The 25688-nt window shown below is 41.5% G+C and overlaps 2 protein-coding genes across 2 annotated transcripts in view; one reads left to right on the forward strand and one right to left on the reverse strand.

The window, feature by feature from the left end:
* PLA2G7 (phospholipase A2 group VII) overlaps positions 1 to 7611 on the forward strand; it is a 34939-nt gene extending 27328 nt beyond the window's left edge. Inside the window, exons 10-12 of the mRNA XM_004590422.3 lie at positions 1785 to 1955; positions 6857 to 7005; positions 7466 to 7611. Of these exons, the coding sequence (XP_004590479.2) occupies positions 1785 to 1955; positions 6857 to 7005; positions 7466 to 7545 (400 nt within the window). The 3' untranslated portion in view covers positions 7546 to 7611. The remainder of the gene's footprint in view (positions 1 to 1784; positions 1956 to 6856; positions 7006 to 7465) is intronic.
* A 2365-nt stretch (positions 7612 to 9976) lies between these two features.
* TDRD6 (tudor domain containing 6) lies at positions 9977 to 22467 on the reverse strand. Its single transcript, XM_012928471.2, has 5 exons — positions 16280 to 22467; positions 14451 to 14575; positions 13522 to 13611; positions 11089 to 11155; positions 9977 to 10330 (listed from the first exon to the last, which is right to left on the reverse strand). Exons 1-5 carry the CDS (start codon positions 22326 to 22328, stop codon positions 10287 to 10289), a joined length of 6375 nt encoding a protein of 2124 aa, XP_012783925.2. The 5' UTR covers positions 22329 to 22467; the 3' UTR covers positions 9977 to 10286.
* Positions 22468 to 25688: the final 3221 nt, after the last annotated feature.

Consider the following 25688-nt stretch of genomic DNA (forward strand, 5'->3'; position numbering starts at 1 on the left):
CCCCACTTCCCCACACCCTCCCCCTGCTTCTCTGTCTCTCCTCTCTGTATATCTGCGTTTCCAATAAAAATAAATAATTCTTTTTTTAAAAAAAGCATTTGAGCCACAAATTTAGGGCTGGGTCTAAAATTATACAGTTTTATGGATAGGAATCAGGACCAGACCCATTTGCAATTTGCAGAAAAATGCGATTTCTTGAGAGTCTTCTTTGCAAACTGAGGTCATTGTATAGGACCAGCCATATAGAAAATGGACAGAATCATTTACGAAGTTTTACTTTGAAGCTCTTAAAATCTGTTTTCTTGTAAGAGGAGATTCATGTTTCATTCATGTAACATATCAAGCAGAAAGTCCAAATGGTCAAGATAAAATGTTTTTTAAAGGTACTCTTTCAAATTGCATTCTCCGTGTGTTTTCCTTCAACCCCCAGTTTTCAGTTAGAAGTTCAATTTTGACTGTAACAAAGGTATAATAAATATACTGTGGTATGCCCCAAAGCTTTGGAAACAGAGGAAATGCTGTGTCCGTTTTACTTTTTCAGACACAGTTTTTAAGAAATTATTGGGGTTTTGGGAGCCCTGAGCAGTCCGCAGAAACAGATGAACAGTAAACTTCCTTCAGGACTAGGGAGAGGTGCTTTCTCCGTCCTGGCTTGGTTCCAACTTTGGGTCCCCACACTCTCTTGCAATGACCATCAGGATCGCTCGGAGGCCCCCCTCCCCAAACTCACACACACACACACACACACACACACACACACAAATTAGAATAGATAGACAGAGAACAACAAGGAAAGCTTAGAATCAGACAGGAAATGGTCAGTGTGGATTCACGTATACCTTACTAGATAGGACACAAAGATTAGTTACTCCTCACTAGGGTATTGAAGATTTCTCTGCACACCCCTCCTAAAACTGTTCTGCACCTCAATTGTTGACATATGTCTTGTTAGAGTTATAAGCCAGTTTAGACTACCCCCCAAAAAAACCAGGTTCAGCAATATTATGCTTCAACGCTATAAACTGCTAAATACTAAAATGAAAATAGACACGAGACAGCTGAATAGTAACCTATAGCCATTTTAAGGTGTATAGAAGCCGGTTGTATATAAACTAAAATTGAAATGTCAATGAAGTAGTCACAGGATGTGGTTAAGAACTTGCATTTTTTTTTTGACATATTGGTTAATTAATGTCAATTAATTCCATAACGTTGTAGATTGTTGCTGATGTTAACTTGGGGCTTTTAACTGATCGGGATGATACTCTGCCAGCCCTACCTTCAGACCAGAGATGGTCTCCCCAAGAAACTGTTGAATTTATCTGGACAATAAGATGCTGGACTCTATGCTTGGTATATGCTTGCAATGAAAGAATCTCAATTGAATTTGAACTATAATACAGCAACAAGGTGGAGGAGTCCACCATGGGGGGAGGGTACGGGGAGGGGTTGGGGGAATCCCAGAGCCTATGAAAATGTGTCACATAATGCATTGTAAATAAATAAATAAATGAATAAATAAATAAATAAATAAAATTATTGGGTTTTTAAAAATTTGTTTTGGAAGCAATACAGCAAAAAAAAAAATGAGGGATATGCCTTTTCATAGGCTGCATTTCCCACTTAAAGAAAATTACTGCCTTGTAAAGCAAATTGTATCTGCTTCCCATATTAAAACATAACACCTCTAAAGCCAGCAGGTAACAACAGTAAACTGATCTGGGGTATGTCCTTTAGTCCTGATATAACCAGCCTGTTTTATCCATGCCCACAAATACCTGCAGATGTGGAATTGCCCTGGATGCATGGATGTTTCCACTGGATGACACAATACATACCAGAGTCCCTCAACCCCTCTTCTTCATCAACTCTGTACAGTTCCAGTATCCTGCTAATATGAGGAAAATGAAAAAATTTTTCTCACCTGATAAGGAAAGAAAAATGATTACAATCAAGTAAGTATCAATGATATATTTCATCATCTGAAACAGAAACTTGTAACTTGAGTAAATTATTATTTGGTAGCTTTGTAGAATTGCAAGATGGGTTGTTTAGACTTTCAAAAAGCATGATATCATATCACCTCAATTTCCAAGTACATTAGACTTAGTCTTTTGAAAATGAAAATGTTTTAATGTTTTTAGTCCTGTTAATGGATTAATGCATATGCTGGTGATTTGTATTAGGCTCTGCTTTTATCTGAATAGCATACCATGTCTTTTGTTTTGGGGAATTTAGGTGGTTCTGGTGGTGGTGGTGGGTGAAGTATTTCATCAGCAGACCATGCTAGGAACTCTTCAAAGAAAAAGGTCATCTATTGAGATCTGCAGTTCATTTAGGTATTGGAAAAGATTGAGATTATGAATTCCCAAAGCTATAATAGGATGTCCTGGCAACGTGCTAATGCCCTAGATATGGAAAAGAACTGAGAAGATTTTGATCTCCCAATGAGATAAAACAAAGCAAAGCTACAGTTCATTCCTACCCTTTCTCAAGCATAATTTATTTAAAACAGGCAAGAAGGAAACACCGAAAGCCCAGGCAGTGTCACTCGAGAGTTTGCACAGATGGCAAAGAAATGTGTGATTTTTCAGGAAAGGACTTCAAATTTGCTGATTAGTTGTGCAAGTCTAATTGTAAAATAGAAACAATGCAAGACACCCAAGGTTCCCTCAACCATGCTTCTTTGCTAGGCTCTCACTTTTTTCCCCCCTAATTGCTGAAAAGTGTGAAAGAATCACCTGCGTTTGATGCTTCTTGTGCTTACTTCTGGTTCACTGGTCGCTGTCGTCTTTCCTAAAGTGCCTATCAGGGTACCCAAATGGAACACCTGTTGCTTGCCACACCAGCAGTCTTCCAACAGACTCAGCAATTCACTCTGCATCCACTGCACAGTGGTGACTGTTCCTCTTTCGTTGCTGCTTCTTTCTTTCCTCTTTTTTGTGATGGCAATCACAGCCCTTTTCTTTGCTGCTTCTCCTGTCATCTCCACCACTTCTTCTTTTCTCTATCCTTTCCTTTCTCTTTCCTTCTTTCTTCTTTCTTTCTTTCCTTCTTTTTCTTCCTTCCTTCTCTCTCTCTCTCCCCTTCCTTGCTTCCTTCCTTCCTTTTCTAGAAAAGATTCATTTATTTTTCTTGAAAAAGTTACAAAGAGAGAAGTATAGATTTTCCATCCACTGACTTACTCCTCAAATGGCTACAATGGCCATTTGGATCAGAGCTGAACTGATCCAAAGCTGGGATCCAGGAACTTCTTCCAGGTGTGCCCCTTGAGTGCAGGGGTCTAACATGTTGAGTCATTCTCCATTGCTTTTCAAGTTCATTTGCAAGGAGCCAAATTGGAAGTGGAGCAGCTGGGACACAAACCAATGCCCATATTTGATGCTGGCACTAAAAATGGACGATCAGGTTGCAATGCCACCACACCAGTGACCCCTGATTACTCCTTTCTTGTTTTCCTCCTATGGCCAATTTTCCATTTTATTCAAGCCGCTGCTGCTAGCTGTCTCATGGCCCATATCTTCATGTCTCTGATGCTCAAATTTTGACTGCAAAGTAAGGAAGAGGAAGAAGAGTCAGGTACCCATGTTTGAGCTGTGATGACTAAAGGAATGCTTACTTGTCAGTGAGAACAGCATAGTGAAAAGAAAGAATTGCTGTGTGCAGTGCTGAGGAGCTGCTATAGTTTAACGTTGGAATTTATAAATGTGAGACTTGAAAAAATCTTAGTCAGGAGTTGGAAAAGACCCTAGTTTGCATGGTATTATGGATGAAACCTTTGTGGTAAATGAGGCTGCTAAGTGCCAAAAGATTTAGTATGAGAACAGGTCCTTGGGAAATGCTGAATTGATAGAAGAGTGAGGAACACGTGAAGACTCAGAAGGGAAGTATAACATCAAGTAAATGAAGAAAAAGAAAAAATGACAGGAGATCATGTGTCAGATGTCCAGAAGTAATGGAAAATGGCTAAAGAAGCCATTTTATTTGCTGCTGGGCTGCTGATGAATAGTTTAGAGAACACAGTGGATGATACTGATGAAGTGCCTACTGTTGAGTTCCTACACGGAAACCTTTCTTTTCAGATGTGTTTGATTGGAAGCTTACATCCCAAGTGTTTTGCCTAGCGTCAAATAGCTATCAAGTTACATGGTCAGGCTGAAGTGGCAGGCTCTGGCTCTGAGCTCACACAAAGCATGTTTCATCTACTCAAATCACAAGTATAGTCTATACAGCAGAGCAAAGTCTGGATAATGACAGCACACTGACCCATAAAGTTGTGAAGAGAAGCTGAGAAGTTTCTGTGCTGTGGGTGTGTTGTAGTGCATCATCTAGTAGAGCAACACATTACTCGTGTATGAGGTGATAATGGTGTAAATATATGCAATACTGGTCATACAATGTTTTGTATATGTATGTGTATATATGTGTAATTATGTACAATATGTAATGCTTGATAGTAAATGATATGTTGCTGGTTTATGTAATTATAATTATAACTTTTGTAATTATTTTTTAAATGTTTAATATTTATTTTATGTGAAGAGCAGATTTATAGAGAATCAAGGAGGGACTGAGAAAGAGATCCTCTGTGCATGAATTCACTCCTCCAAATGGCCACAACACTGGAGCTGGGTCAGCCTGAAGCCAGAAGCCAGGAGCTTCTTCCAGGTCACCCAGATGGACGCAGGGGCCCAAGCACTTGGGCCATCTCCTGTGTTTTCCCAAGCACATTAGCAGAAAGCTGCATCAGAAGTGGAGCAGCTGGGACTCAAAAAGATGTCCATAGGGGTGCCAGCACCACAGGCTGAAGCCTGACCTACTGTGTCACAGCTCAAGTCCCTTTATTATTATTTTAGAATGTACTATTATTTTGAAGGTTTATTCATGAGACATGTGATTCAGAGAGCAATTAATAAGCTGCTTGGGGTACACACCCCACATCAAAATGCCTGGGCTTGAGTCCTGGCTCTGCTATAGAGTCCAAAAAGCAGCCTGGGAGGCAGCAAGTGGCTGGCTCAGTCAGTTGAGTGTCTGCTACCCCTCATGGACACCCAGACAGAGGTGCAGGCTCCTCCTGACTTTGACCTAACCCAGTCCTGGCTACTAGTGATATTTGAGAGAAAACCAGCTTCAGATACCAGCACCCTCAGGCAAATCTTTAAGGAAGTGTCCAGAAGCAGCTGCTGCTATGGCAGGAGCTAACTCTTCCCTGCGTGTTATCACCCTGATGACCTTCCAGTGAGGCAAGGTGCGGAAGGAGAAGACAATGATCAATGATCTTGACCCTGTGTAGGCCTAGGTCAATGTGTGTGTTTGCAACTTAGTTTTTCACAGAGTGCAAAAGTTTTTTTAAAAGTTATTTTTATTTTTACATTAGCAAAAACTTACAAAGTAAGTGTATGCAGAAGAATTTTTTTTACAACTGCATAAGACAGTTGTCTTAAGCTGTTAGTTATGAAAGTAAAAAAAATTAAAGTGCACAAAGTGAAAGTAAGCTAAGGTTTTTACTGAAGAAAGATACTTTCTTATGGACTTAATGTAGCCTAGATTCATACTGTTTATAAGTTTTACATTAGTGTGATGTAATAACTCGGTTCTTTATATACCCTCACATTCAGTGACTCCCCGGGGCAACTGCTAGTTTCATTAAGTTCCATTCATGGCAATAAAGATTAAACCATATAAAGATTAAAACAATTCTTTATCGGGATGGGGAACATCTAGTCTGTGCACCCCGTAAGACCTGGGATAACACCTGGCCTGCACCTACCAAGAAAAACCATGGGCAGGACTTGATATTCAATAAATCTACAGTAGGCTGACTTTATAGTTGATCATTTTGTCTGGCCTGTGAAGGATGTTATGACTATCCAGATGGCACCTGGGAGAAGAAAGGTTCCCCACCCCTGTAAATGTCCTTCTATGTTTAGATACATTTAAATAGACACACCTACTTACCATGGTGTTACAATTGTCTGTAGCATTCCGTAGGGTAACATGTTAGTACAGCTTTGCCGCAACAGGCCTTGCCACATAGCAATGGTGTGAAGTAGTAGCTAGACCATCTGGCTTGGTGCGCTTACCTTCTCTGCTGTTACATCACAAAATAACTGACACCTTCTTGTGACACATGATTAGTCATGTGTTCTAGTCATCCAAAACGTCATGGTTGTTTCTGCTAGAAACTCAAGACAGTAAAAACGACAGGAATGACTCCAACATCGGGCCTGAAGATCAATAAGACCCTACCATTTTAGGCCTGGTGGCATTTTAAATATCTGCTTCCCCTAGGTCTTGGTTTCCTCCAGGTTCATTTTTGTAAGTTTCCCACGCTTCAGGTTCAAATTCTGTTCTCCACCGTTCTGCTGTAACCTCACAACCCTTGTCTCCACTAATCTGCTGTAATCTCACAACCCTGTTTTCCACTAATATCCTCATGGCACCATACCTGACGGCCCTATCCACCAATCCCTCCTAGCCCCAGATTCCCAATACTCTCTCTCTGTCTCTTTTTCCTCCTCTCTCTCTTTTCTCTCCCTCCCCTGCGGCTGCCTCTCCAGCTAGAATAAAGGCGTCCTGTTTGACTTGCTGTGTTTGTCATTTTGGGTGTGTGGTGAAAATTCCTAACACTTTTAATAGTTTTTATATACCAACAATATATGCTTGCATTCCTAAATGAATAGACCAACAACACATATATTCTCATGCTCTTAAATGAATAGGCTGCAACTCTTAAATATGTTTAACTATCTTTTCTGAGCTTTCAGAAAATAAGCCAAACTGGCCTTAATCTATTCTGAACCTTAACTACAAAGGTCATTTTATCAAACAGTGTGACTCTAAATGCCTCTTCCAGGGGATCAGTCCATCAGAATTTTGCTGACTTCACATTTGTAACTGGAAAAATCCTCGGGCGGCTATTAACAACGAAAGGAAAAATAGATTCCTATGTAGCCATGGATCTCATCAACAAAGCTTCATTAGCATTCTTACAAAAGCATTTAGGTAAGAAACTAATGTTCTTTGATGACAAAAGCCAAATGCTTCTCAGGAACAAATTGTCTACGATCCTAGCATTTGTCCCATTTTAACTGTTTCTATCCAGTTTGTAGCTGAATAAAATGACCAATCAATTTGAGAACAAAAAAATTGAGAAAATAAATCTTGTTGCCTTACATAACATACTGTAGAAAGCAAGGGCTATCATGGCACACTGGGTTAAGCTACCACTTATTTTAAAGAAAAGCTATTTGCTACATCTCATGGTCTTTTTGTGAATCTGGGGTGAATTGAGAGCAGAATGCCTCATTCCTGGCATTACTGGTAAAGCAGATGTTAACCAATACCTTGTCTCTGCAGTCTCATGCACTTTCTGTGGTTTTTCTTCTGTGGTGCCACCTAGAGGCAGGAAATGGTTTTGTGCTCTTAAAATCTCAATGTATTTATTCACATTTATATTTTACAGGACTTCATAAAGACTTTGATCAGTGGAACTATCTGGTTGAAGGAATGGATAAGAATCTTATTCCAGGACCCAACATTTGACGAGCCAAGCAACATGTCACTCCATAGAATGCTACCAGGAATAAACACATGGAATTTACATTACCAGGGCTTTCTAGAAAGTCTGGTTTTAAAAACAGTCCAAAACACTCTGTGTATAGTTTAATGTACTTTCCCAAATAATTTGAGTTTTACAATGGAGGCTATAATTGTAGCTGGGGCTTTACTTACATTTTTGCTTTTTAAATGTGAACAGTTTCATTAAAAAAATTTTAAATAAAAATGATTTTTTAGCATCAAAATAGAAAACTGTGTTTACACTATTTAGTTTTACATTAGTTTAATGGACAGGTACACTAAATTGGGCATAAACTCACTGAAAACCTGTTACAATGACTTAGATTCGCTAAATATAACAGATAAAAAAAAAGATTTTCTTGTTGCTTTTTCTCTTGTTAGCAGTGGAGTTGAAGTTTAGCAACAAGGGAATCTAATTAGGATTTGGCAATGTTTCTCTTTGTTTTTTGATCATGTTAAGAAAAATTAGGCCAAGCTGATACTAAAGTCATTGTAGCACAGAACTGATACTGTATCATTTTAACATGCTGGCCAAATGGGATGTGGGCAAGCATTGAGGCAGACACAGTAAGCAAAGTTGGTCATTTGTTTGCATGTTTTGAATGCTTTGTCTCTGCTACACTGGGCTTAATGAAAGAAAGGCGCTCCTGGTGTGACAGCCATATAACACAGGCCAAAGGCTTCAGCCATAACACTTTTATTCATCAGAGGCTGTGTAGGATAGCAGAAGAAATATTCAGAATCACTTTTAACTTTATTTTCCAACTAATTATATTTAATGGATATTTTCAAGTCTAGTGTAGATTGCCACAATTAAATGAAAATAAAAAGATAGGTTAAAATTTATGTGTTTAGGACTCAGTATTATAGCACAGTAGGTTAAGCTGCCATTGGCAATGTCATTTATATGTGTGTGTGTGTGTATAGTTGTCGATTTATATATAATCCTGTCTTACCAAATAAATAAATCTTTTAAAATTTATCTATTTAGGGTCCACAGTGATGGCTCAATAGCTAAATCCTCACCGTGCAAGTGTTGAAATCCCATACATGCACATGTTTATGTCCTAGCTACTCCACTTTCCATCTAGCTCCTTGCGTTGGCTTGGACAAGCAGCACTAGAGCCAAAGTGTTGGGAACCTGCACCCATGTGGGACACCAGGAAGGAGTTCTTGGCTTCTGGCTCTGGATCAGCTCAGCTCCTCTCCGGCCATTGCAGCCATTTGTGGAGTGAACCAGAGGATGAAGATCTGTCTCTCCTCTCTGTAAATCTTTCATTCCAGGAAAAATTAATATTAAAAAAGAAAGAAGGAACAGAAAAAGAACATGTGGGCCCAATGCAATGGGTTGGTTGGCTAATCCTCCACCTCCAGGTGCTAGGAACCCATATGGACACTGGCTCGTGTCCTGGCTGCTCCACTTCCCATCCAGCTCTCCCTGCTTATGGCCTAGGAAAGTAGTGGAGGATGACCCAAAGCCTTAGGATCTTGCACCCATGTGGGGGACCCAGAAGAAGCTCCTGGCTCCTGGCTTCAGATCAGCTCAGCTCTGGCCACTGCAACCATTTGGAGAGTGAACCAGCAGATAGAAGTTTGCTCTGCCTATCTCTCTTCCCCAATAAATCTGACCTATCTTTCCAATTAAACTTTAAAAAATTACATATTTAGAAGAGCTGTCATGTTATAGCAATTCACAAACATGACAAACACAACAAAAAGAGGAGAGGTGCAAAATATGCTCTAGTCCTTTTAGAAAATAGGGGGGTTCTTGCTTTGGCCACACTCAGAGGAAACTACAGGAAAGGCGATACATCAACCTCAAGGAAATGGGTACTACCCTGAAAGGAAGACCCAGAAATGGTACAAATAAAGAAGGGCATGATTTTTGCCAAGATGAGTAATGTGTTCACTGAGCAGATTAAGCATTCTAAACGTTGTGCTAGCTTCCTGAAATGTGTGAAGGAAAAGAATAGGGTTTAAAAAAAAAGAGGAAAGCCAAAAAGAAAGGTCCCTGGGTTCAACTGAAGTGCCACCCAGAGTAGCTCCCTGTGAGAACCCACGGAAAGGAGCCTGCGGTGCTGGCGCTTGTCTCCCAGGACTTACACATGGAAGGGAACATTCAATATTGAACCAGTGATACGTAAGATTCTTGTTTTTATTAAATGAACTGAGACCATCAACCCTTGAAGGATACTTTATTCAAATCTGTATCATAGTAGAATATTCCCAAGTTAAACAGGGTATTCATCGTGTGTTTTAACTACAAAAGACAAGGCAAAGCTTCAAAATCAAAACAAAACTTCTGAAGGAGCTACTGCCAACAAAGCCACCCTAAGCAGTGTCATAGAATTTGCTGAAAGGGACCTATATTCTATCTTAAATTAAACACTCTATTCTAAGCATCAAACTGGCTCTTTTTAGAAAAATGTGGTAAGTTTGCAAAATATTTAGCACAATAAGTCTTTACAACTCATTATAAGTTTTAAACAATTAAGGGCAGAAGAAAGACCCCAGATTATGAATACTACGACACCTTTACAAAGAACACTACATGGTCCACCTGAGACTATTTCAGTCTTTGGCACACATAATCACTCTTCCAGAGTGAGTGTCCTGTAATTACACATTTTCAATTTCCCCGATTATTGTGTTGTTTTGGGAAGAAGCTGGAGGTGGAGAAGCAGCTTCTGGCTCATCGTCCACATCTATGAGTCCACAGTTAAACCCACATCACTTCCATACTCTGTTTCTGAAAGAATAAGAGAAAAATCTCAAGGTGAGAAAGAAAATAAAAGCAAGAAAAATTATACTGGGGCTGCCATGTAATACATCAAGAAAGGAATGCAGGTGAGTATGATTACTAAAAGGGATTAATGACTCCTGTAGAAATAATGGTGTTTTTTTTATTGTTCTTATTGTTAAGTTTCTCTGAGAGACTATGAAAATGACATGCTTTCTATCTTGCTGGGACAGTACAAGTCTGGTAATAAATCGGGTTTTTGTTGTCTTAAAAGATTTTGTTGTTTGTTTGAATGGCAGAGTGACAGCAGGAGACACAGAGAGGTATTCCATCCGCTGGTTCACTTCTCAGGGGGCCTCATGGCCAGAGCTGAATCAATCCAGGAGCCAGGAACATCCACTGGGTCTCCCATGTGACTGCAGGGGCCCAAGGACATGGGCCATCCTGCTCTGCTTTCCTAGGCCGTAAGTAGGGAGCTGGATGGGAAGTGGAGCAGCCAGGACACAAGCAGCTAGATTCCTGCCTCCCATGCAGAAAACTTAGGTTGAGTTCTGGGCCCTTGGTTTTGGCCTTGCCCAGCCCTGAATTTTGTGGCCATTAAGGGAGTAAACCAGTGGATGGAAGATCTCTGTCAATCTGTCTCTGCTTTTCACACAAAAACGAAAAGAAAAACACATTTTTTAAAAAAACAGCTAAATTAAAACAAACAAAAAAACCCACTCTAGTATGTGGAAAAAAAAAAACAACAGAAAGTAAAAACAAGTTACCTGTGACTACAGCGTCACTGTGTGACAACATCAAGACAAGGTCCTGCCCCAGCGTGTGGCATGCAACCTAACAAAAGAAACCTTCTGGTTACTATAGATTATTTCCCATAACTCAAAATAGTTTATGTCAGAAGCAGGTCCACAGAAAAACCATCAGACAACCTATAAACAGTATTCTTATTAAATATAGCAATCTGGTTTTATAGTGAAGAACCACCTCAAGTACAATATTTTTTTTCCTTCTTCAAATATTCATTAGCAGAACATTTGCACAGGACTGTCCTCCCAGGCTTTAAAGGCTGTTTCTTCAATGTTTCATTCCAAAGTCCTGGACAGCTCTGGGAGACGCTGAAGGAGGGAGGGACACCATCGCTCAGGGGGCTGCTATTCAGACACTCTGCCCAAGGGGTGTCTCAGGTACTTCAGTAACAGCTTCCTGGTAAGGGACACATTGACCCCACACTCCTTTCAACAACTAATGGCAGCATATGCATATATCAGGCAATACGGGAACCAACTAATGTGATATATTCCTACGGAGGACTGTAATAGCTCAGATAAAGGAAAAATTATTTTAAAAAATAGGTCAAAAGAAAGACCTTCAAATGTAAGCATCTTGAGGTATCATAAAAAGTCAAGCGTGGCTTCCCTACTTCACAATATTCCCTCTTTTTAAGGAAAATTAGCTCATTTATAGACAGACATCCTTCAGCAGACATCCTACGCTCAAATTCTAGAAAGGACTCATTTTAGTCCCATTATTAACCAAATCAAAAATTTCAAAGACTTACTCTTAAGTAGCAATAATGGTTTCTTCCAAATTAATGATGGAAACAATCAGAAATGTAAGTTTTAGTAAAATATTGATGCAAAATATGCAAGTGTAGCAAGCACTTTGTGTGTGTGTGACAAACAAAAATGCAACTAATGCAAGCAGCTAAAGAGAGATGTCCAATTATTTGTAATAGTGGAGGCCTTCAAATGATCCAAAGATCCAATGCTATGATGTTTAATATTCTATGGTTCTCTAATGTCATGCAGTCGTATGTAGCAATCAGATACTGTTTATGGACTTCTGGTTGCTGCCAAAATGAAGTAAGCTGACCGTAGCCCCTCTTCTACCAATTACAATCCAGAATTCTGGACAGAATGCAAAAATTTAACTGCTGAGGATGGTTGAAAGGAAACAGGAATAGGTGGATTGCGAATTTTTTATTTTTTTATTATTTTCCGTGACGCAGGCTTTTTTTGGTCATTGTTCTTATTTTCCATGATTTGGTTCTGTAGGCATAGAGATTCCCTCTTCTCTCTGCCTTTCCTTTTTCCTCTTTTTCCCCTCCCATCACTTCCCCCCATATTATTACAGTAGTATAGTCCTTTAGTAGCAGAAACTTAACATTCTGCTATTTCAGTTTATCATGCCATTGTAAGTAGACACAATGGTAGAAAATCAAATATGGAATTGTCAACATATGTGTAACAGTCTCATATAGTCTTAAATTAAGAATACAGAATGCAAAACCGTATGTAGAATTAAATCAACTGTGTCCAAAATATGTAGATTTAATAGGAAGGTACTTTGAAAATTTGTGGGAAATGAAATTAGAAGATGGTTTGGGGCAAATATTTGGCCTGGTGGTTAAGATGGCCACATCTCAGTGGGCCTGAGTTCAGTACCTAGACCTGGCTCTAGCTCCTGACTCCAGCTGCCTGCTAATGCAGACCTTGGAAAGCAATGGTGATGATTCAAACTCAGCATTCCTGGCTCTCATGAATTCTTGGTTCCCAGCTCCAACCCCAATCTGGCATGGGGTTTGGACCAATCTAGATATATAAGGTACTCTCTCCCTCTAGCAATCGCTTCCCACTCCACACCCCAATTCTAGCTATAGTTAACTCTCTCTGCTTTTTAAGTACAATTTACAAAAATAAGTTTATTGGTTTGGGATATAAAAAATTCTGAAAAGCATACATAGCTTTTCCGTAACACATTTCATGAACTTATTTTAGACTCCTCATACTTGTGTTCCATATAATAGAAAAATTATGAAAAAAGTCAAGCTTATCTACCTATCATTGGATAGATAATGTTATTTGGATAGATACACTACTTAAAATTCTAATTTAAAATTTTATATTTATCAAAATTTCTGCAACAAACAAGCACTTTCGAAGTCATGAATATGAACAATTTTCATTCTTTGAACATCAAAGTGAAAATCAAGGAGTAAAATGTTAATAACCAGCATGTGCAAAGGGATAACTGTCATAAAGTCCTGATTTAGTTATTTTTGCTCTTCATTATTGCACTTGGAATTTTAATATTTTTCCGTGTGTCTCAACACAAGGGACTTGGAGATACTTTGTTAAATCATGTTGTTAAATAATTAAAAAAAATGCTCTTATTAATGAATGGCTCCCAGGATTCCATACCTCTGGTAGACTCTTATCTAAGTTAGGTATGCCATTCCAGACATTCTCAGGGTTGACCATCTCCTCCATGCCACTTGAAAGGTTTAAAACCTATAAGGGGAAAAAAAAGATTTAATAAAAACTGATAAGTTCTGAAATCTGTTACCACTTTGTCTATCATAATACCTTTAAAATGAAATGCTTCAGAATATTAATAAAAATGGTTTTTAATTGAATCTTACGTCTCAAATTCAGTGTTCATTTAGTTCAACTAATGTACATAGGGTAACCATCCCTGGTTATAAAAACCTAGTGGAGGGAAGACTTTTAAGTAGATGCTCATCCCTGAAGGGGATTACATATTAATGAGCATTTTTATTCTAGGCCAGTGGTTTTCCAATTCTAACACATTCCAAAATCCTGCCCCCAGAAATTCTGAGCCATCATCAGGCTCTATCAAGGATCAGGTATTCACAGTTCAAGAAACACTCAAGGCGATTCAGGCACAGATGATGTTCAGATTACAGAAACACCAGTCAATTGGAAGTTGCTGCAAGATTTTACACAGTCAGATGTAGACAGGTTTGCATTTGACCATCTCAACACTAGCAGTGTGGGCAATCAGATGAAGGAAGACTAAAACACAGTAATGTAGCTGTGAAATCAGGGCCTTAACTAAGGTAGTGGTATTGGAAGAAATAAATGGAAGAAGTGTCAGACTAGTGACTACAGGGTTTGAAGGATAAGAGAGATAAAGATGCCTGGGTTGACTCTTAATAAGTCTCTTCTATATGGTTGCTTGAAAAGATTTTCATACCATATCATTTTGCCAAGGGAACAGCCTGGTAACCATTTCTTCAGCTGCATCCCCTGGTCTGATAATGTTTGGTAAAAATCCTTTTAGCAGTCTGCAAATACATTTTGAGATAAAGCATTTCAACTTCACTTACCTTGGTGCCTTCTTCAGCTATTTCCAAAATCTCACATTTGGACCAAGTGTTTCTTGAACTTGACCATACAACACACTTAGATCCAACGGTAAACCCTCTCAGACTGACAATATTCTGTGTTTGATCTGCCAGATGGAATAGAGTAAGACACAATGCATATCTCTTAATTTCTTAAAGTGAGATACATAAGCATTTTCCTAATGTTCATCTACTATTCCTGTACAATCAATATGCACTTAGCACATTGGTAAAAATATTTTCTAAATCTCTTTAAAACTTTCCTTTTTTTAAAAAAAAGCATATCACAGGGATGTGGACTTCTCTTAACTGTAAAATTTTGCCTTCCGTTAAAAACAATCAGTTAATCTTTTGGCACATCCTATGTGTTTCACAAACAGCAATCTTCTAGGGAAAAAAAAAGGTATGATTTCAATGGCAAATGGGACTTTTGTTTTCAGACCAGAAGGATGTGGGTTTCTAACACTGAAAATTACAGCTAAAAGCTAGTATTATTACTACAGGTGGTACTGCAAATAGTTATGGTAGTCATCCCCAAATCAAGGAAGCACTTTGCAGGTTTGCCGACATTTTTATCACAAAGTTAGGAGTTAACATTAATTAGAATGTGATACTGGAGATTACATATCTGATGCAAGAGTGCTATTTAAGTAGATCACAGTGTATCCACATAATGGCATACTATACAATTAAATATTCTAGAAGCATTCTTAGGAGATTAAAACAAGGATTCAACACTATATGATAGTATTTAATTTTTACAAACACAACGAGAGTAAAAGACAAGAGGCAAGTATATCATGGTGTTAAACACCGTGGTCATTTCCTGGTACTAAAACTATAGTGTTTTCAATATTATTCTATTGTTTTCTCTATTTTGTACACGAGCTAAAATTGAATAAAACAAAAATTGGCATTGAAAAGGTATAAAAAAAATGACTTTAAATGTGATGACCTCAACATTGGAACACATGTGTCAGGACTGGGCCTCCTCAGTTTCTGATTTCTGTGCAGTGGACAGCATGCGCAGGTGTACATGGGGAACAAGACAGCCAGCTCATCTTGGCCAGCAGAGTATGACAGAGGGTGGGAAGCAGAACAGGTTGGATAACTCTCCTGGCCAAGCAAATATCTGGCTGTATGTATGCACTAAGGTGGACTTTGTCAGACAATAGAAATTGGAAAGATTTTTTCATTCCTGGAGTAGCAAGGCCAGCAAAATCTTAAAACTATCAAAAAACACTCAACTAACACCCTTGGAACATTCTTCCCCACATCAGCCTGTCTAAGATGGCATCAAATGAGTGTCCCCCATCCCCAGGTACTGAGGTAGTTTGGCAGCAAGGAGCGGATATCTCTCCTTCCCTTCCCCTCTAGATATTGGAGAAAAAGAAGGAAAAAAGAAAAAGAAAGAAACATTTGTCTTACCTTCCTTCTGCCATACCTTAATCCTCCCACCCTAATCAGTGGAGCCACATGAACATATATCCTTCTCAATTGTGTGAACATTAAAAAAAAAATAAAGTGAAAAAATGTTGAAAAAATGACGACCTTTTTGAGAGTGTCAGTTCTTAAATATTCTATAATTGAACACAAAACAAATTTCAGCATTTCATCCAGCCTATGTTTGCGTTATACCGATTCTGTAATTTATTTCCTTCGTGTTTTAAATGCTCTTCATCTGATACACTTCCCACATTTTAATAGATCTTCCAACAATTAGCTTAAGACAATTTATATCAGCATTCTTCTGTTTCCTTAAAAAAAAAAAAAAAAAAAAAAAACTTTTGAAAGAAAATCAATTCACGTACCTGAAGTACAGTCTGGTACAGCACTCTGCTTCCTCCCACTGACAGACTCTTCTTCGGAGAACAAAGGTGTCAGTGAGGAGATGGTGTCTCTGTTTTCATTGTTTGAAAACTCTTCTTTATGTGGAATTATTTCAATCTGCATTTCAGAGGCACAATTCTTTCCAGGTAGTTGCAGTGGCGTCCTCTGCTGGTCATCCAAAGATTCTTCACAGCTTGAGCTTCTCGTGTCTGCAGTACTCCTGGAGTCTTGGACTTTCTGATTGATGTTTAAGGAGGAAGTATTTAGTTTGTCATCTGGAGACAGCTGGGCTGTAGGCAGGTCTAGTTCTGCCTGTCCCCCAGCCTCACAGATGAGGGGAAGTTCCACTGAGAGTGGTTCCAGGGGCACCTCTGGGTCACCACCTTCAGGGACAGGTGCAATTGGAGGCGCCAATTCAAGCTCCTCTTTTTCTTCCTCTCCAACTAGAGAATGCTGCAGCTCAGTGGATTCTAGTTCTAAGAATTCTTTTGATTCTTCATCAGGAGAAAGTGGCACCTCAAGTGAGTGTAGTTCCAACATGTCCTTTGTTTCACTAGCATGTGGTAACAATGTGCTAAAATCTGTAAGATGGTATTTGTCCTCAAACTTTGCTTCATCAACCAAATGGAGCTCCGCTTTACCTTCCAAAGCCTTGGTCCCAATTTGCTCTTTGCAGATGCTTTGAAAAACTTCAAAGATGTTCTCGGTTTCAATGTTAAAGAATTTACTTGCTTTAGTTTCAACAATCTTTAAATCACTTTCAGTGCTTTCAGACAGTTCAACTGTCTGTGGTTCCACAAAGAATCTTCTGTCTTGTATAGCTTTATTACTCAATTTCTTAAGTCCAACATCAGGATTGGAGGACCCCTGGGCTCCTTTTATCTCTGTGCCACTTTTTTCATAGGGCAAATCACTCTTAGTCATGCCTACCCTAGAATACTTCTTCATTTTCTCAGTAATACTTTCACCTTTACTCTGCAAGTCAACAACTGCTAAAGGGATATCACAAATATCTCTTTTGACTTCTAATATTGTTATTTCCAGTATATCCTCAGTTACTATTTCATAGAAATAGTCATTTCCTTCTTGGGGACACACACCTTCCGAGACGTTAAATCCCGAGAGACAGCAGGGAAAAGCTTGCATGGGAATCAACAGCAGTTCTGAAGGAATGCTCCACAGGGCTTTTAGGTCCACAAAGTCATCAATATTTCCAAAATCAACCAGCCTAACGCTCACAAGATCCTCATCGCAAATCTTAGTGACAAGGGCCCTATAATAGTGCCCATCTTCTCGATATTTCACAATGCAAGGGTCGCCAACATGAGGACGTGGTATACAGTTTCTCTGACTTGTGATCTGCTCCTCAGCGGTTTGCACTTCCACCTCCAAATATTGAAGTTTCTCAGTATCAGCAAACTGACACCAGAAGTACTCAGGTCCATCAATCACAGTGGCGTAAGCTCTTACCACCTTCATTTTGGGATTATACCAGTTAAGAAATACTGAGATGTCAATGTCTGATTTGTCTGACTCTGAGCAGGCACCTTTAATTATTTGGGCAGATAGTCCTAGCTGAGATTTTTCACTGAAAGCGTATTTGCTAATGAGGTCTTCTGCTATGATCCCAAGTTCATCAGCAAGAATAACTTCCCATCTGTCTTGAAATTTAACAAATTCACATTTGATTTGAGTCTCATCGGTCCTCTGGGAAAAGTGGCGCATCATTTCCTTACAGTTTATAATGTCGGGGACCCAAATGCCACTTAAAGAACAATGAACACACAGTCCTGGCAGTGCTGCATAAACCAGGTCGAGCCTACCTATTTTGTTAATGGGGACCACAGAAACATTGCCATAATCTAAGAACTGTACACAAAGATGACCGTTAGCTTGCCTTTCCTTGACCACGGCACGATACCATAAGTTGTCATCTGGAAAAATGGCACATATCATATCCCCATTTAGTAAGGGGGGACCTGTGTAATACTCAGGCCTCGTATTTACATCATTTAATCTCTCTGAGAGATAATTAATTTCAGCTTCATCTTCTGTAAACTGCACATAAAAATCTGAAAGGTCATTGATATGGGAAATGTATACAGTTGTCTTAAAGCCAGGTGTTACAGTTTTCTGTGGGAACTCACAAAATTTTAGAGGGAGATCTTTGTTGCTTGAATTTCCCATTTTTCTCTCTGAAAGAGTAGCTTCTATTTTTGTGGCTTTCAAAGGTGGCTCAACAAAATCTTCTTTCTTTTCTCTTGCTAGCGGGAATACTTGATTACTCTTACTCCCCACAGGGTCCTGATGTTGGGCAACTACGTTGTTCTTTGTGAAACTTTGTAAAAGTTTCAGCTCCTTACACGCTGAGCTGATCTTAGGTCGGTATGGCTCTCCTAAAATCTCTCTACCATGTGATTTGTTCAGAACTGAGTTGCTTAAAATTTCTGCAGAGCCAAACTTCATCATTTTATTTTTTCCTCCAGGGACTTCAGCAGTACAGAGGAGTGAATCAACTTGTTTTTTCCTTGTTTTATCTTTGTGACCTAGCAGTCTTATTTTTTCTTTAACACTGGCATTAATCTGAATACCATCATCATATAGTTCTATTATCAGTCTTCCATCTGAATTTTTTGCTACAACTAAGGCCTTCAGTGACTTATCTAAAACAGTCTTCTGGAACCATGTTGTAACTTCTTCTGGAACATTCTCAGAAATATCAGATAACGAACATTTAAGAGCTTGCATGGGCAAAAGTAAGACATCATACGCATCACTAGGTATTGGAAGCAGGTCATTGCGTTCTACTATATAAATGTTCCCATAGTCAACAAAGAAGATTTTATTTGGTTCTTTTTCAACTGCTATCCCTCTATACCAGTTTCCATCTGTATACTTAGCAAGGCACAGTGAGCCAGGGATCGAGGGAGGCGCTTTTAAACTCAGCAAAATTTTACTTAACTGTGTAATACTATGTGACAACTTATCTAAAATATGTGCATTTCTGGCCAGGTGGCAATAAAATGTCCAAGGGTCATCAACATGTGTAATATACACCGATTCTTCACTTCCAATCTTCATATCATGTGTAGAATAGTAGTAGGAATGCAGCTGCATAGGCAACTTCAGAGGCTTTGGGAATTTTTCTTGCCGTGCAAGTCTTTTTTCTACCAAAAACTGGCACGCACTCTGAAAGGGTGTCACCAAATCCACAACACTGAACGGTTCTTCATCACGCATTGAGGCCAAAGCAAATATGGTGCATTTTAATTCCAAATTGTCTTGCCATGAATTGTTTACAAATTCACTAAAAGCCTGTATTGCCTTTTCATCCCAAACAAAGGGGTTTTCACCAGTTGGTTGGATTAAATTGTAAAGACTGCACCGAAAAGCCTGCGGTTTAATCTTGAGGAACTCTTCACTGATTGAATAAACATCATTCAAGGAAACCATCTCTTTGTCTCCATAGTCTACAAACCTTACTTCAAATTTCTCTGAAGACTGTGTCCTGCTGATCAAAGCTCTGGACCATTTTCCATCTACTGTTCGCTTTGCCAAACATGTGGGTGCAGGTCCCTGGTAGGGAGCTGCTGTATTTTGGCAATAGTCTTGAATGTCACACATCAGAGTTTTAAATGCTTGAATGTTCCTGGTGAGCTGACACCAAAAGTAGCCAGGGTTTTCAATGTAAGACACTTTGACTTCAACTGTACTTCCAAGTTGGAGCTCTCCTTTCCCTGATGAGCCTATCTTAATCCCCAAGAAATTCTCTGTTAGAGAAGAGTAAGTGGCTATCCTCTTCTCTTTTTCCTGTGTGGCTAGTCTGGTGGTAACACTTGTGTTAGCTGAAGCCTCGGGAGTGCACACAGCTCTATTTTCTCTCTTGCTTTTCTGCTCCCTTTCCACCCTCTTGGCAGAAAAAGCTTTGGTGTTCTCCGCGGGAAAATGGTTTAAAGAATGCCCCGGGGAGTGGGCAGCTCCGGGGATCGTCTTTGTTTCAAATTCCTGGTACTTGGCATAGCCAGCTTGAGCAATCACCTTGCTGATGTTTTCTTCCCCTATCCTGGATTCGTCGAGGATCTCAATCACATACTGATGATCCTTCTTGTCCAGGACATGAATGACTAGTTCTTTGTGGAGGACAGTCTTCTTAAAAAACGAAATGGCATCCTGGCTCCAGATTTTTCCCAGGGGCAAAATATCTGCCAAGGTGCACCTCAGAGCCAGTATGGGAAGGCGCCGGAACTGAGGCAGCAACATCCTCACGTCATACCAGTCCACGTTCTCCGAATTGCCTCGGTCCACCAAGAACACATCTACACTCTTCTCGTCCAGTCGGGTGACAACGGCGCGAAAGTAGCCATTCTCCTTCCATTTGACACAGCAAAGGTCGTCGGGCTCGGGTTTCAAAACCACACCGTCCAGCTTGCTGGCAGACGAGTAGAAGCTGCACATGCGCTCCATCAGCTTGCAGAAAGTGCGGCTGTGTTTCCTCAGGCGGATCCAAAACTCTGAGGGACTTCTAACGAATTCTACCTGGGCATCGTAGAAGGTGTTCATCTTCAGCCTGATGGAGGGTAAGGCCGGCAACGAAATCTCTTCGTCCACATCTTCAGCTGGAGATTGCAACTGCATGGCTGCTTCGGGTTCCTCCTCCTCCTCCGCATCCTCCTCTCGGCCCTGGCTCTGCAGGAATCGGTCTACCAAGCAACATGACTGAACTCCAAACACACTGTTAAGATTTATCCCATCCTCTCCGTACAGGGTCACGTAATATACGTGCTCAAAGGAGCAGTAGAACTCAATCTTGGCATTCACGGCCTGGCCCAGGATCAGTGCCTTCAGGTCACCGACCTGTGAGCGAGACCATCCTCTGCCACCGTCCCAGAGGCCGTACAAGGCACAGGGGTAGGTCACCACCGGCATTCGAAAGTATTCTGGCAGCAGGTACCGAAGGCTGCTGCAACTCACTAATTCCTTCCTTCCGTAGTCCACGTGGAGCACCTGGGCACAGCGCTGGGGCCGGAAAGTCTCTAGCAGGAGTGCCCTGTACCAGTGACCATTCAACCCACAGGATGCACATGGTGACCCCGGCTTGTCTGGACTCTCCTCCCTCTCCTCCCAGGTGGCACTGGGGAAGGTCTCATCCCCCGTCCCCTTGGACACTTGGTATACCTGGGCCATGCTCTCCGAAAGCCGGTGGATCTCCTGCGAGAGACTTCGGAGCTGGCAATGAATGCGGTGGGGATGGCACACTTGGGTAACTACAACCGTTTCTGTCACGCCCAGTTGCAACCGCGGATAGAAATAATCCAGACCCGGCTGCTCCTGCTTGGGAAGGGCTCGCGGGAGAACAGGGGCCCACGGGCCTAGGCCAGCAGTGGCCGCCGCAAGGTAGCGCTTGAGCAACGAGCGGAAGAGGCTGTCAGGTACCTGCCGGGCCAGGCCAAGCTTCTGCATCTGCTGAAACACGCTGGGCACCTCCAGCAGGACCAGGCGATGGAGCAGCAGCACATCCAGGACCCGCCCGTGGACCTCTTGGCCCTGCAGGTTGCTGAGGAAGTCCACAGCGCTGGACGGCCAGTGCTGCGGCTCGCCTCCACCCGCACCGCCGCTGCCCATGGGCACTAGGCCCGCCAGCACGCAACCCATCACCTCGGAGGGCAGGTGGAAGAACTCGCTGCGTCCCGGCGCAAGCGAGCCCGCCCCCACCGTGATGGTGCGACCCTCATCCAGCAGGAAGACGCAGCTCTCCTGTAGCTGCCGACTGACCACGCGGCAGCGGTGCCACAGAAGCCCCACCTGCACCAGGCACAACTCGCCAGGAGAGGCCGGGGTGCCGCTCAGCGCCCACGGGCCGCGTGTGGCCACTGCTTCCTGGATCTCCCGGCTCAGCCGCACGTATTCCTCCCGCCGCGGTCCCGCCAGTCCCCAGAGCTGCACGGGGATCACCTCGGGATGCACATCCACGTAGGACACCCGCAGGACCAGCGAGGCCCCCGGCGTAGGGAGCCCGGGCGTCGAGCACATTTCCGCGGCGGGGCCAGGACTCGCTGAGCCTCAGGTCGACGGAAGCCCCCCGCGCCACCACCACAGCCGGCTCCAAGGGCCCAGGGAATGGGCAGGACGCCCGGCGAGGCCGCCCTTGGCAGCGCGCCCCAGCGGACCCTCGGGGGGTTCGCGGCGACTGGTAAGACCCGGAGGCAGGACCAACTGCCCAGGGTCGCGCAGGCCCTGGCAGCGCGCGGTGTCCCCTACTTCCGGCACCAACTGGTCGCGACAGGCCGGGAAGGAAGCCTGTGGGCTGATGTCCAGGCCAAGGCCCTGGGCTGGGGAACCCGAGACCTCCAGGACCCGCTGGGAAGGGCCTGGCCAGCGGCTACGGTGAGGCCCGGGCCAGGAAGTTTGTTCCTCTTGGTCACTCGAGGACTGTCTCCAAGGGACAGGTGTCTCCAATCAACAGAGTGGTGAGAAATGGGACCGCTAACGGTGCTTTCCAGGCGTTAAGCCCGAACTTTGAGAGACCCGGCCCAGCGCTTGCACTTCAGGCCGCGTGGATGCCTCGGCATGGGAGACCTCGAGCTGGTGACTTCTAGTTTGTTCTACGAAACTGTTTTCCTTCTGAGAAGTGAGAGTAGGTATGAGGTTAAGATGAAGTCTGACGGTGTGTGGTGACTGTGAAATTTTCCTTCCCCACACTCAGCTCTCATGGGTTCCTTCATTGCCTATCACAGGCTTTCAATTTGTTTTTGTGATTTTTTTTTCAGTGATACAGTGACGGAAACTGATCTTTCATCTGCTGGTTCACTCCCCAAATGCCTTCAAGAGCTGGTACTGTACCAGGCTGAAGCCAGAAAACTGGAGCTCAATCCATTTCTCCCCACAAATATGGCAGGGACCCAAGCACTGTTGTGTGACCTTCCTGTTTCCCGGAGTGCACTTTAACAGGGAGCTATATGGAGAGCAGGGCATTCGGGAACCTGGGCCCAGCCCTGGACATCCCAACTAAGAGAAAAACAAAGCAGAGTTGCCTATTCCTGAAATGCACTGGCTTAGGTGGGGTGGTGGGGAGACATGGGGAGCAGGCAGGTATTCTAACTCTAACGCATACATCTTCAAGTTAAAAGAGGGAAGGATACGTCATGGAATGAAGTGCTTTGAGAGATGTTTGAGTACTCTACCGTGTGAGAGCAATACTTTTAATGGAAACAAGTTGCAAAGCAATGAAGCAGAACACCTGAGTTACTTTGTGTGTAGACCTCACACAGAGAACTAAGTGGCTACATACTTTGTTCCACAGAAGCTTAGAAAATTAAAACCCAATGAATGTTTTAAAATAAGAAATTCTCTTTTGTTAAGAGAATGAGAATGGCAGACTACAGACAGGGAAGAAATATCTGCAAGCCATGTATGTATTACAGGACCTGTATGCACACTATATAGGCAACTCCAACCTCAATAGTAAGAAAAAGAATTCCAGTTGGAAAGTGGACAAGAGACATGAGTGGCATTTCACTGAAGGAAATATACAGATAAAAAGAATATGACAGTGTCAATTACTGGAGAAAAGCAAATGATTATTGGCCTGTTACCATGACAAAGTGATAACAACAAGAACATGGAGAAAGTGGATCACTCATTGCTAATGGGAATGTAAAACACTGTTGTAAAAGTGGGTAGCAACATGGCATGCATATCAAAGAAATGCACTCTTTATCGCAGAACCTGTACATGAATGATTATGGAAGTTAGGTTCTTTAGAGCAAAAAACTGGAACCCACCTTAAATGGTTCATTGTGTGAATGAATATTAAAACATGGTTCATTGACACTATGGGGGAAGTACTTAGTGATAAAATGAATTATTGATTTTTGCAACACATTAGAAGACTTTCTAGGCAATTATGCTGTGTGAAAAAATTCCAAATGTTTACTTATTGTATACTACTTACATAATAGTCCCAGATTAACAGAATTATATATACACAGAAAAGTGCTACTGGAAGTTAGGGGTCGGCGAGAAGGAATGAATGTGGTTTTAAGGAGGCAACATGAAGAAGACTTGAATGAGGTACTGGTTAGCAAAGCCTCACACAGGAAAGAAAAGTGCATAGAAGTAGATACACACACACACACACCTGTAAAGGAGTGAAATCTGAGTCAGTGGACTTGACCAATGCTGATTTCCTGGTTTTGACTGTGTACTACGTTTATGCTTCCAGGTAGTACCACTGAGGAAGGCAGAGTAAAGTGTGTGTGGGATTGCCATGTTTATATTTTGTAACTTCCTGCAAATCTAAAATTATTTCAAGATTTAAAAAACTTACTATATTCAGATTTCAGTGTCCACGAGGATTTAGTGCAATACACACCAGGATAAATCAAAACTAAGCAATGAAAAGAGACAGAGTAGTTTGAGCAGTGGCGTTGGAGTTACATGGGATTGGCCTCAATGGATAAAAGCCATGTGACAAAAGCATATTTACCATGTTTCCGAATTTCAAAATCTGGAATAGTTCTAACGACTTTGAGACTTACTGCAAGCTCAGTTGACATTTTTGCCTTAAATTTGCACGATAAAATGAAACAAAGGGTTTAGATTTGACAGTCCATGTTTTTCATATCAAGGTAATATAGACAATGAACTTTTCTTAGCTTCCTTAACTATAAAATTGACACTCAGATATGAGGACTGTCTAAGCCAATATAGGCAAAGGACTCACCACAGTAGCATCATATTGCTCTATTTACTAGCAATACTAAATAAAAACTTAAATCACCTTTTCCAAGTTCTCTTCAAATTGTCTTAAAATTAGGTTAATGCATAATTCATATACAATAAAACCCTTTCATTGTGTGGATTGTTTTCTTTTTTATATATATAACTGCCTTGTTTTTAACATTTATTTTTATTGGAAAGTCAGATATACAAAGAGGAGGAGAGACAGAGAGGAAGATCTTCCGTCTGATGACTCATTCCCCAAGTGACCGCAATGATTGGTGCTGCGTCGATCTGAAACCAGGAGCCAGGAACCAGGAACCTCCTCCAGGTCTCCCATGTGGGAGCAGGGTTCCAAAGCTTTGGACCGTCTTTAACTGCTTTCCCAGGTCACAAGCAGGGAGCTGGATGGGAAGTGGAGCTGCCGGGATTAGAACCAGCGCCCATATGGGATCCCGGGGCATTCAAGGCGAGGACTTTAGTTGCTAGGCCACTGTGCGGGGCCTGTGAGGATTGTTTTCAAAAGTGTAATCCAGTTATGTATTTGTATACAGTAAGATGTTGTACATAAATACCGTCTGAAGTGTTTCCTTTTGAAGCCTATCTTCTGTTTCATTAATTCAGTCCCTATAGTTTTGCCTTTTCCAGAATATCATATAAATGTAATCAGTT

This window comes from Ochotona princeps, chromosome 1 (assembly GCF_030435755.1).
Source record: "Ochotona princeps isolate mOchPri1 chromosome 1, mOchPri1.hap1, whole genome shotgun sequence".
Lineage (NCBI taxonomy): Eukaryota > Metazoa > Chordata > Mammalia > Lagomorpha > Ochotonidae > Ochotona > Ochotona princeps.

Bases quoted from the DNA above. Each gene is read 5' to 3' on its own strand.
- TDRD6 (XM_012928471.2), bottom strand. From the start codon at position 22,328: ATGTGCTCGACGCCCGGGCTCCCTACGCCGGGGGCCTCGCTGGTCCTG. The intron at 13,612-14,450 runs GTAAGTGAAGTT...TTCCCCTTATAG, and splicing joins TAGCTGAAGAAGGCACCAAG to GTTTTAAACCTTTCAAGTGG. The intron at 10,331-11,088 runs GTAACTTGTTTT...TTATTCTTTCAG, and splicing joins CAGTGACGCTGTAGTCACAG to AAACAGAGTATGGAAGTGAT.